The sequence below is a fragment of the Olea europaea genome, chromosome 10, assembly GCF_002742605.1.
Source record: "Olea europaea var. sylvestris chromosome 10, O_europaea_v1, whole genome shotgun sequence".
In the NCBI taxonomy this organism is placed as follows: Eukaryota; Viridiplantae; Streptophyta; class Magnoliopsida; order Lamiales; family Oleaceae; genus Olea; species Olea europaea.
The window spans coordinates 29,548,529-29,561,811 of record NC_036246.1 but is presented as its reverse complement, the minus strand read 5'-3'; the positions used below and the strand labels follow the sequence as shown (position 1 = coordinate 29,561,811).

The window sequence follows — 13,283 nt, the reverse complement described above, 5'->3', positions numbered from 1 at the left end:
AATATGTGTGAGCCGAGACAAACTGGGTTTGGGCTTGATTTTGAGTGATACAATTTAGGTAGAACTTAACGTGCTAATAATGTGAGAAAAATAGACTAAATAGTGCACAAATTTTGGTGCAAAAACCTCATTAGAAAAAATGATACACAAATGGAAAGATAATTGAATTTGAATTTTAACATAAAAATGAAAGTTGGGAGAAATTGATAGTCAGAGCGAACTTTTTTGCCTCCCTTCTGTAGAAAATTCTAATTTTTGAACTTAGAAGTAAGGGCACTCTGGGTATTCTATTGACACGACTTTCAAGGCATCTTGAGAGCTATATAAGAGATTCTAAAAAAAGGTTGAACCCCAACATTAAGAGTCCCCCACCGCTCCTGCCCTGGAGTATCGTGAGGAAGGTAAATCGCAGGTTATGCCTCCAAGGGTACAGGGTGGAAGGCTGCTTGTACACTTGCACTTATCCAAGAGTCAAATCCATATTTCAGGATTCGAACCCTTGACGCGGCAGCCTCTAGCAAAGTTGGATTTCTCCACCCTCCCCTTTTACCACTTGGAGATGTGCCCTGGAGACCTATATAAGAGAAATTCTAGGTCAACAAAGGGAGGGTTCTACACAACAAAATAATGGGTCATAGAAAAGGAAGTTCGTATCATAAACATCAAATTCTTGGGAGCAAGATTACAAGAAATTCTGGGAGACTTCGGATGATTTTGAAGAAGATATTATTCAAGACCATTGAAGAAATTCAAGATTCAGGGTTGTATAAACTTTTATACTAAATTAGCTCCGAACCGTTTTCGCGCCAATTGAATCCAAGTTTGAGTTTTACTTACAATTAACAAAATTACACTAATTTCGACAAAAATCTGCCCAATTAATTTTAATTTATTATATTTAAAAGCATGGAAACACACTTATCGGCCTTAACCCACCCCCATTAGTTGAAATTTTAATGGATGGAATAGTATTTTTTGAAGGATGTATGGTTAAAAAAGAAGAAAAAAATTGAGATTACGTGTAATATTATTTTATTGAAGATTGTGTGGTTGATAAAAAGAGAAAGAAAAATGAATTATAATTACTCTTACTCAATGTCTTTTGTATTAAATATCTATGGCAGTAGGAGATAGACAGATGAATTGTCTTTGTATGACTAAAAATTATAGTTTGATGTTTATTCAAATTTTTCTTTGATCTTAGATTGGTATTTCATGTGAAACCAACAGGCTCGTTTTCATTCTTTGTTCTTCATTTCGTTTCAATTAAATTCTGCTGCATCTGATGGTGATTTATGTTTATAAATATACTTGAAAGATTTTATTACTTAAGTTTGATATTTTATATTCTCAAATTTTATGATCAAGCAACATATCCAAGAATGGTGAGATTAAATTCGGAAAACAAAGTTACTAATATTCATATATATACGGCACAAAAATACAGATTAAATAATCAATAAGGAAGACATTCCAGATTAATCAGTTGGCTTGTTCTGATAAAAGGGAGTAGGCTCCTAAAAGATTTATTTTCTTTTGACAGTTGCACTGAGACTTGCTCTGTGGATGGTCGAAGTTGTGGAGTTGGATGAATGCATGCTAATGCTAACTCGGCAATGGAAACCACTTGTTCAGCCAAATGTCCAGTAGGAATTGAAATTCGTTGGTCGAGTATATCCTTCAAAAGTATGTCATGCACAGTCGCTATAATTGGCGACTCAGAAGTTGAGGGTACAAATGAAGTTGAAGGTGTGAAAATCGATGAGATAGAGTCTCCGGGATGTTTTCCCATGATGATTTCTAATGCTAGAACTCCAAAGCTATATATATCACATTTCTCATTGAATTTCATGGTAAATGCAAGTTCTGCGAGACAAAAAGGGATATGGGTTAGTATAGATGGATATTATGAACAGAAATTATACTGGTACAGATAAATTGCATAGACAGTTTTAAAGATGTTGAAATGGCAGCACCTGATTGGCTATTTTAACTTCATTTTTTTTGGTCCAAAATCCTATAAAATGTTGTCGCATTCTATAAATCCATCTGTGCAATTTATCTGTACATATAGCATTGCTCTATTATGAAAGAGATGGATTGTAGGATTAGAGCATACATGGAGCTGCATAGCCAAATGTCCCAGCGAACGATATCCAGTTGGATGAGTCTTGTTTCAATACTTTTGCAGCACCAAAATCAGAAATATGAGCCTCGTTTTCGAAGTCTAACAGTATATTCTTGCTTGATATGTCTCGATGAACAATGGGAGGCGAAATGTTATGGTGCATATAAGATAACGCATTCGCAACTCCTTTAACAACATTCACTCTCTTGCTCCATTTAAACTCTATGGCCTTTTCGTCATTGGACAATACACTTGCCAGACTTCCTCCCTCTAAGAACTCATAAACCAGTAATGAGTGTCGTGAGTGAGAACAAAATCCATAAAGCTTGACAATATTGCGATGCCTTATTTTTGTTAATGCCTCAATTTCGTTATGAAATCCTTTTTGATTCATGACTTCATCATCTGATGCATGTAGTTTCTTCACAGCAACAACTAGACCATCCAATTCCGCCTTAAAAACACTGCCACATCCTCCTACCCCAATGCAGTGTCTAGGGTTGAAGTCCTCGGTTGCTTCAATGATTTTTTCGTACACCATCTTTCCGTCGAAGCTCCAAATAGTAAACAATTTTGTAGGACTTTTTGGATCTTCTTTGAGAATCCTTTTCCTTGACCGCAAAACTAAGAAAATGCCAATAACCATGATAAAAAATAACAATCCTCCCACCACTGGAAATATAGTTAACACCAAAAGTCTTCTGCTTTTTCTTTCTTCAGCATTATTTTTCACTATCATAGAGCAATTCTTCAAACCAATAATATTTCCACACAAGGCCTTATTATTCCTCAAACAATCAAAGCCAGCATTTTCAATTGCTTTGTTATTTGGAAGAGGCCCCTCCAATTGATTGTACGATATATTAATGACTGTTATACTCGAAAGTTGACGAAAACTTGATGGGATAGAACCTGAAAATTCATTGTGCGAAAGATTCATCATCTCAATTCTTTGGCACTGACCAAGATCGTGTGGTATTGAACCAGATAATAAATTTTGGCTGAGATCAAGATTTTCTAGAGAGTGCAAATTTCCTATCTCAGCTGGAATAACACCAGCAAGAACATTTTTGCTCAAGTTCAAGTGTATTAATTTTGTGCACTCCCCAACTTGTTTCGGAATCAAGCCACTGAAATGATTCTCACTCAATCTGAGGTCTGCAATTTCAGAAAAATTTCCAATAAGCAATGGTATGTTACCTGAGAGTCTGTTGTCATTCAAGAACAACTTTAACAATAGCTTCAAATTACCAAAACTGTCAGGAAAGCTTCCAATTAATTGGTTCTTACTCAGATCAATTACATTTAGTTGAGTTGCATGGCCAAGCTGAGGTGGGATTGTTCCAGAAAGATTATTGTTGGACATCAACAAGCCTACAAGAATAGTGGAATCCCCCCAAAACGAAGAGAGTTCGCCATATAGATTATTATGACTAACATCGATGTAGTACAAGTTTGGGTATCTACCGAAATCTTCCGACACATTTCCCGTGATTTGGTTTCCATAGAGTAGAAGAGTATATAAGCTAGTGCAATTTTTCAAACTACTTGGGACATTCCCTATGAAATTGTTTGTGTGGAGCGACAAAAACCTGATCATTCTTCCGAGGCAAACATTTTGTGGCATATGACCCGTGAGATCGTTAACACTCAACGACAAGTTTACTAGATGTGTTATATTATCTAACTGCATAGGAACAGTGCCGTTGAAATTGTTCATGAACAAGAACAGATCGGTTAAGAACTTCAAGCTTCCCAGTTCGGTAGGGATGTGACCAGATAATTGATTTTGACCCAAGTGCAAGTTAATAAGTTTTGAACAGTTCTTGATAGTAGGAGGAATAGTTCCTGATAGCTTGTTTGCATACAGCCTGAGAATTTCAAGAGAACTTAGCATTCCAATTTCTTGTGGGATGGGACCATATAATTGGTTATCGTAGAGGATAAGCCAATAAACTTTTGTCAAGTTGGTGATGGATGAAGGAATTGTTCCTGAAAGTTTATTTGAATACAGACTGAGAATTTGAAGAGAGCTAAGCATTCCAACTTCTTGAGGAATGGGACCATGTAATTGATTCTGGTAAAGATATAAGTTGGCTAAGTTGCTCATGTTCCCAATACAAGCAGGGATTGTACCTGTCAGACTGTTGGTACTCAAACTGAAATCAATTACAGACTTGAGAAAACAGATTTCCTGTGGGATAGAGCCATTAATATTATTATGGTCCAGGTAAAAAGTCTTGATATTTGTTATAAGGCCTAATTCAGGAGGTATTGTTCCAGAAAGAGAATTTGCAGACAGGTCAAGATAGGTTAATTTTGAAAGGTTGCCAATGTTTGACGGAATCTTCCCATAGATTGAATTACTAAAAAGATCAAGGACGCGGAGATTTGGAAACAATGAAAAATTGAGATATTCAAGTGTACCTCTTATGCCGATATGCGAGAGGTTTAGATAGGCAACCCTTCCAGCAGTGTCACAATGAACGCGGATCCAATGCCACGGGGTGGTTTTGTCTCCCCAGGACCTTAGGAAGTACTGGGTTTCGTTGTCAAGGCTAGCTTTCCATGTCAAAAGAGTTGCTGCTTCAGAATCAGCACCTTTCATTTTTGCATCAGAATGAAAAGTTGAACTCCTCGCCGGTTGAAGGATTTTTATGAAAGTGAAGATGATTATAAGTAAAGTAATGAAGTCGAAGGAGAATTGTTTATGTGCTGAAAGTGATTTCATTGTTTTATAATTAGAACTAAGTAATGAAGGCCAATGTTTGGTAGAAGCATGAAGGGAAGAACTGATCTTGAAGGTATTTATAGGGAAATAAATGAATGGAAATCTCCCACAACTGGACTTTTAGAAATTAAAATATGTTACAGAATTTCAAAAAAATAAAAACTATTCAATTAAACTACGAATTGCTGAATCATCAACTATGATGCTTTTAATAAAAATGCCTTTTATGTTATATTTGATTCAAAGAGCAGATGACAGCTACCTGAAAATAGCATCATATATAGATTGGCTAGAAAACATGAAAATTAATATAATTCAATGCTTCTATAATCTTCATCACAATTGCCGGCCTTTTTCCTGCTTTTTTTATGGGAACCCACATAGCAATAATAGCTCTGAAAGCCACAAAAGATTTATTCAACCCAAGAAAGTTAAGAAATCAAAGTTTAGATTTTGATCTAAAAATATTGAACCAAAGAACCAACACAATCTCATCCAATATGTTGATCCCGTGATTACAAGACTCGAGAATCTCATGCCACAAGAAATAATTCTTAATAAGTTCGTAAATTAGTTCAATGAATAACAAGAAATTGAAACCAAAAATTACTAACAAAATAATTTCTCAATTTGATGTATCAATGAAAGTTGTTTACAATGTAAATAATGAGTCCGACTTTTAGAAAACCCATAAAACCCTAGTCTATATGAAATTAAAGTCTAAAGATTACAAAAGTTGCCAAAAAAAAATAGAGTTTTAACTAAAATAGAAGATTACGCGAATTTGGAAAAATCGCATTTGAAAATTGAACTATGCGACCGCATATTGTTACTGAATGCGATCGCGGAGAAGAGCTAAAATGGCCTCTCTGATTTTCTGCATAACGTTATGCGGTCACATAACTTCGATAACTATGCGGTCGCATAGTTATCCCCGTTAGCCACTCCTTCCAATGTTTGAATCACGGTGAACCAATTGTTTCCGCTCCCGAGCCCAACATGAAATTAGCTTCTTTGTTTGCTATGATCAATGTTTCGTCCATCGTAAAATCAAATTTGGTGGCCATTTTAATACTAAATATAAAGTTGGGTGGTCATTGGTGGATTTAACCCGTATATTATCCATCATAAAATACAATTCTAAAAGAATCTAATCTCTATACATATTTAGGTCCACACTATTTAAAAATCGAAGTCCAATGACATTGATTTTTTATTAGATCACTTTAAACGGATTTAACTCTAAGTTAGACTTTCTACACAATTAATGATTTTCCTAACATAAACAGGTCCTTAGCAACACAGTAACAAAGGAGGGTGGGGCGACTAGATTAAACTAAACTAAATTAAACTTTCAAAATTATGATAGTATGTTCGATGTTGAAACTCATTTTTATATATTTTATTGAAGTCATCTGCTTGAAATTATTAATCTTACACAACACAAGTTAACCCAATAATATCACATCTTGAATCGGTCCTCGTATTCAACCTGCTTTTATGCATGAAAAACATTTGCTTTCCAATGGAGATTATGACAAGTATAGTTTATTACCAGCACTTCACATCATTGAGATATTTGAAATATTTCCCCTGTTTAGTTATATTTGTCTTTTAAAGGATCTATTTGATATAGAATAACATGTAGCTCATTTGACTAATGTTGTTGAAGCTTTCAAGGCATAAAAATAGATTAAATTAATGTTGTCATTCCAATCCTGACGCTAGACTTCAACAAATAATGCTTTCGGGTCAATCTTTTGAAATAATGAGTTCATATGGGGAAGGCTTCATTTTATTATTTTATTATTATTATTATTTATTTATTATTTTTTTTATGGTGTCACAGTTTATGATTAAGCAAATCATAATTTAAAAATGCTGGTTTAGTTTAAAAGTAGAAAAGTTTTTATTTCATCTTTTGTTCCTACTCAACGACTTCATTAATAAAACTCAAAGATCGAAGGCAATACTACATAATTAACTGAAATATTTTATGTAGGACATGAGATTTATTAAACAAAATATAAAGTAAAATAAGATGACATTCACCTTGCGAAAGACTGACACGCTTCAAACCAATCTCATTTATGCAAAGCGAAAAGCATTTCAAATAGATTCTCTATTTTTTAATAGCATATTTTACAATTTAGAGAGTATCTGTAAATTTTGAAAGATAATTTTTAAGTGCTTCAACATGCTCTTTATGCATAACATTTAATTTCACTATTTTCAAAAAATATTTATTATTTTTTCTATTTTATATTCTCATTAGCTTCTCTTTGAATTATTATATTATTTTCCTACATTGAAATTTGAAATATTTTGAATGCATTTAATTATAAAAAATGGGTTTGATTATCCTCTAAATTAAAATATTAATCTAAAGACTCTCTTGGTACATAATCTTAATAGTTGACTATTTAAAATAAGGCAAAATTACCTGAAAACCTATATTTAAAGAGTAATTTTCAAAAAACAAGGAGTGTAAATTTCATTTCAAAAATAAGGTGATAATTAGATTTTAATAATTATATTTAATAAAATCTAATTTAACCTACCCCACCCTCTTCCTTGACCCCATTCCCAATCCCATTTATCCCTAACCCTAACCCTCATCCTCACCCTACTCTCTCTCTCTCTCTCTCTCTCTCTCTCTCTCTCTCTCTAGCTCTCTCTCTCTCTCTCTCTCTCTCTCTCTCTCTCTCTCTCTACCCACGAACCACATTGGAGGCGATGTCGTCGTCGGCGCAACCACAACATCACACCATCGACGGATAGGTGCACGATGCGGTATCCCAAAATCGAATTCATTTTTTACCCTCACCCTCATCTTCTTCATTCTCTCTAACCTCTCTCTCTCTCCACGAACCACACGGAGGCGACGCCATCGTCGGCACGACCACAACATCACATCGTCAATGAATAGCAGTACGATGTAGACTTGACCCTGCCAATTCGTTGAACGCATACCCCGTTTGTCGCACTGAAATGCAAACACACACAAACGAAGTGAACGGTGGCGTCATCCTCGTGTTTGAAGATCTAAGAGCGGTGGCGTCATCTCCGGCATCACGATGTAGTAGCTTGGGTATTTTCACCTGTAGAACCCCAAATAATTCTAGACACCTTAGTGGCACTAAGATATGAATATTGGATGACTAAAGTATACTTCAGATTTTTTGTCTCATTTGAAACCCATTTTCGACATAGGAAACATTCGATTTGAAAAATGATATCTAAATAAAAGTTGTAACTCTTTGAGTTAGCTTTCGAACGCACTTTGAATCACCTCAATCGGATATCATGAGAAGAAGTTATGATAGAAACACTGAAAGCTGTGCAGTGTCAACCGGACTACAACCGGTCGACCGAAGCTGCCTGAAATGAAAATTCTCGTTTTTCTCTAGAATTTAAATATTTATTTTCATCAATTATTTTCTCAAAGGGCCACCCACGTTTTTGGCAATAAAAACCCCACTAAATTGAAACATTTAACCTCAAACTTAAATGGCACCCATATTTTCTATCTTAAATGAAATTTGACCCTTCATTTGCTTTAAGTTATGGGATATTTACCTATAAATAGAGACCTCATTTCACTCATTTTTTTCACACCAAAAGTAAGAGCTTTTACATACTAAAAAAAGAGTTTCCAAGAAAGAAAAAGAGAGGGAGGAAAACTATTTTTCCTAGAAGTTTAAGAAGTGTTTTCAAACATCAATTCTCAACGGTTTTCAAACATCCAAGGAGTGCATTTCTTTCAACGTCCAAGTTTCACCAAAGTTTTCAATCCAAGTTTTCAGAGTTTCAAAAGTATCAATCAAGGTAGGTAGAGGTGTAAAGTGTTAATTCGTGTTAAGTTATAAGTTTCTATTCATGTTAATGTTTGTATGTCAAATAGTACTCCGGTATGGCATATCCCTCTATATTAATGGTTGTATGTCAAATGGTACTCCGGTACGGTATACCCCTATATGTTGAAGAAATGTTCGTATGTCAAATGGTGCCCTCGGGTACGGCATACCCCTTCATGTCAAATGGTGCCTCCGGGTACGGCATGTATGAAAAGTTATAAAATTAATGTTTTGAAATGTATAGCTTGATCACGAATACACCTATGATACCTATTAAGTTTTTCAACTCACGGGTTTAATCTCGTCTCTACAGATTGAAGGAATTCTACCTCGGGCATGGATAGAGGAGAAGATGGAGAGTGATGCAACGAGCCCATGGAAATCCGGTGAATAAGTGATTTGGATTTATTTTTATAAAATGTTTTCCAACGTTATTTCTTTAAAGTTTTTAATAATGCAGAATGCGAGAACAAATTATGTTTTCTTCAAATAAATTATATTTTGTTGTTTTGAAAAATGATTCAGTGTTTTTGTTTAAAGTATTTGAAGTATTGTTATTTAAGTTATTATCCGAAGATATAAGCTTCCGCTAAAACGTATACACTTGTTACTAAACTACCGGTTAAGCTAAGTAAAGTAAGTAGCGTTCCGGTCCACTAGGGGTCGGGGCGTTACCACGTGGTATCAGAGTAAGGTTTAGCCAGTTCTGTAGACCAAGTATGTTTTTTTTTTAAAAACAAAAGGAAAATGAAAAGTTTAAGGTATTCCATGACATCGTGCATCCATCCATCAATCTCATCCTATGGCCCAGGTATGTTCATATTTAAAGTTAATGATTATATTTATGTTATGATGCTTTGATTTAGAGATGTGTTATTTAAAGATATGTAATGGACTTGGGCAAAAGTTAAGAGCTTAAAGGGAATTGTATGATATGAAAGTTTAAATATTTGTATGTTTTCTTTAAGTAAAGAAAAAGTATGATGTATGTGAAAATGCAACAGATATGGCTCGTAGAACGGCTAGGGCATATAGAGAAGCATTGAACCGTAGAATTGCTATTCATTCCTATGAAAACTATGTAATTGATCCGACCCGACCGCTTAGCGAACATGTGTATGACATCTATGAGAGATGCATGACGGCGGTTAACGCTGGAATGGAGACCACGCATATTGAGGCCATAAATAAGAAGAAGGATGATAACAGCGACCAGAACCAGAAAGGGAAAGCACGAGTTTTTGCATTGACTCAACAGGATGCAGAGGAAAACTCTAATGTCATAGCAGGTATTCTACTGATAGCCAATACACCTGCTTATGTATTGTTTGATTCAGGAGCTACACACTCCTTTGCTACAACAACTTTTATGGCTAAATCTAGTATTACCTGTGATAAGTCGGAAGGTACATTAGAAGTTAGTATTCCTTCGGGCAACCCTTTGAATACTGATAGAATAGCCAAGTCAGTAAGTATTGAAGTTGAGGGAAAACTAATGGAAGCGAACCTATACATGATAGAAATGAAGGATTTTGATGTAATACTAGGCTTGAATTGTTTAGGTTGTAATTACGCTACCATCCGATGTAAGGAAATGAAAGTATCATTTCAGAAACCAGGAGAGGAACCATTTTCGTTCCTTGGAATGAAGACGAAACCCTTTATTCGACTAGTATCGGCTTTACAAGCTGAGAAGATGTTGAGAAAAGAAACATGTCAAGAATATCTAGTAAGTATCTCAGGAGGAAAACAAGAGACAATAAGGGCTGAAGATGTATACGTAAATTCGTAGATGTGTTTCCAGAAGATCTATCTGGTATTCTACCCGATAGACAAGTAGAATTCACCATAGACCTAATTCCCGGGGCGGCACCAGTATCTAAGGTCCCATACCGAATGGCCCCAAAGGAACTATAAGAATTAAAGAAATAGTTGCAAGAACTCCTAGATATGTCCTTCATACGACCAAGCGTATCTCCATGGGATGCGCCGGTGTTGTTTGTAAAGAAGAAAGATGGAAGCATGAGGATGTGCATCGATTATAGGGAGATAAATCGATTAACCATCAAGAATAAGTACCCACTCTCGAGGATCGAGGATCTGTTGATCAACTGAAAGGAGCTACCAAGATCGACTTACGATCGGGATACCATCAACTGAAAGTAGAGACAAAGGATATACCTAAGACAGCTTTTAGAACTCGATATGGACACTACGAGTTTACGGTGATGCCGTTTGGGCTAACCAATGCACCTGCAGTGTTCATGGACCTGATGAATCGAGTGTTTCAGCAATACTTGGATAAGTTTGTCATAGTCTTCATCGATGACATTCTGATATATTCCAAGAGTAAGGAGCAACATGAAGAGTACTTGAGAATAGCCTTAGAGGTATTACGCAAGGAGAAGCTGTATGCGAAATTCAAGAAGTACGAATTTTGGCTTGAACAAGTTGAATTTCTTGGACATGTAGTTACTGCCCAAGGGATTGAAGTAGATCCAGCAAAAGTAGAAGCAGTAACCAACTGAAAAACATCAACAAATGCTGGTGAAGTACGAAGTTTTCTAGGATTGGCTGGATATTATAGGAGATTCATAGAAAGATTCTCCAAAATAACTGGACCAATAACGCAGCTTACAAGGAAGGGAGTAAAATTCTAATGGACGGAAAAATGCGAACAAAGTTTCCAAGAACTTAAGCAGAAGTTGATATCAGCACCTGTATTAACAATACTTGAAGGTACGGAAGGGTTTGTTATATACAGCAACGCATCCAAGCGAGGATTGGGATGTGTACTAATGCAGAATGGAAAAGTGATAGCCTATGCTTCAAGACAATTGAAGAAACATGAGCAGAACTACCCGACGCATAATTTAGAACTTGTAGCGGTAGTATACGCTTTGAAGATATGGTGACACTACTTGTATGAACGGAAGTATGATATCTACACAGATCACAAAAGTCTCAAGTATTTCTTCACACAGAAGGAATTGAATATGCGACAAAGACGATGGTTGGAATTGGTAAACGCTTACGACTACACTATTCACTACCATCTGGGTAAGGCTAATGTTGTGGCCGACACTCTAAGTAAAAAATCAATGGGACAATTGACGTCACTACCCACCTCTCAAGTGGAGTTAGTCAAGGATTTGGAAAAGTTGCAGATCGAAGTGGTTATCACACCAGGACAAGTCACTACTCGTCTAGCAGCTTTAATAATTCGACCTACTCTTAGAGATCGAATTATAGAAGCACAAAATAAAGACTTATTTTTGCAGAAAATTAAGAATGAAGTTGGTACCGATAAGAAAAAGAACTTTGGAATAACTTAGGATCAAGCCCTGATATTTAGAGGAAGAATTTGCGTGCCTAAAGATGAAGCCTTGAGAAACGAGATATTAAAAGAAGCTCATTCCACCCCGTACACCGCACATCCCGGTGGTACGAAAATGTATCGAGATTTTCGAGATATATTTTGGTGGAGAAATATGAAAAGAAGTATAGGGTTGTACGTGCAGAAGTGCATGGTATGTCAACAGGTTAAGGCAAAACACCACAAACCAGCTGAATTGTTAAATCCACTAGATATACATGAATGGAAATGGAAAAATATTACGATAGATTTTGTGGTTGGATTCCCGAAGTCAGCAAGAGGAAATAATGCTAGATGGGTAGTAGTGGATCGACTAACGAAGTCAGCTCATTTTCTTCCAAATGAAAATGACATTCAGTTTAGACCAATTGGCACAGTTGTACATTAAAGAGGTTATGAGATTACACGGTGTACTTGTATCCATTGTGTCTGACAAAGACCCAAGGTTCACGTCCAAATTTTGAAAAAGTCTACAAGGAGCTATGGGAACGAAGCTGAACTTTAGTACAACATATCACCCTCAGTCTGATGGTCAGTCTGAAAGGACCATCCAAACTTTGGAAGACATGCTGAGAACATGTGTTTTAGATTTAGGAGGTAATTAGGAGTCATACTTACCTCTAGTAGAGTTCGCTTATAATAATAGTTTTCAAGCAACTATTGGAATGGCACCATATGAAGCTCTCTATGGTAGAAGATGTAGATCCCCTGTTCATTGGGATGAAGTCGGAGAGAAGAGAGTTTTAGGACCAGAAATAGTTGAAAGGACGGTCGAGGTAATCGATAAGATCCGTGCAAGAATAAAGGCAGCACAGGATCGACAAAAGAGCTATGCAGATACAAGGAGGAAGGATTTAGAATTCCAAGTTGGGGATAAAATGTTTCTGAAAGTAGCACCGATGAAAGGTGTACTTAGATTTGGAAAGAAAGGCAAGCTACGACCCGGGTATATCAGACCTTTCGAGATACTTGATAGAGTCGAAAATGTGGCTTACCGACTAGCTTTGCCACCTGAATTATCGACAGTGCACAATGTGTTCCATATATCGATGATAAAGAAATATGTACATGATCCTAATCATGTAGTGAGTTATCAAACCTTGGAGGTACAGAAAGATTTGTCGTACGAGAAACTACCGATCAATATATTGGATTGAAAAGTGAATAAACTAAGGAATAAAGAGATCCAAC

General features: G+C 36.0%; 1 protein-coding gene across 1 annotated transcript; it reads right to left on the bottom strand.

Moving 5' to 3' along the window:
• Window positions 1–1,396: 1,396 nt before the first annotated feature.
• Window positions 1,397–5,012, bottom strand: LOC111401778 (MDIS1-interacting receptor like kinase 2-like). Its single transcript, XM_023029675.1, has 2 exons — window positions 2,120–5,012; window positions 1,397–1,866 (listed from the first exon to the last, which is right to left on the bottom strand). Coding segments are annotated over exons 1-2 (2,742 nt in total). The 5' UTR covers window positions 4,860–5,012; the 3' UTR covers window positions 1,397–1,864.
• Between the last annotated feature and the right edge of the window lie 8,271 nt (window positions 5,013–13,283).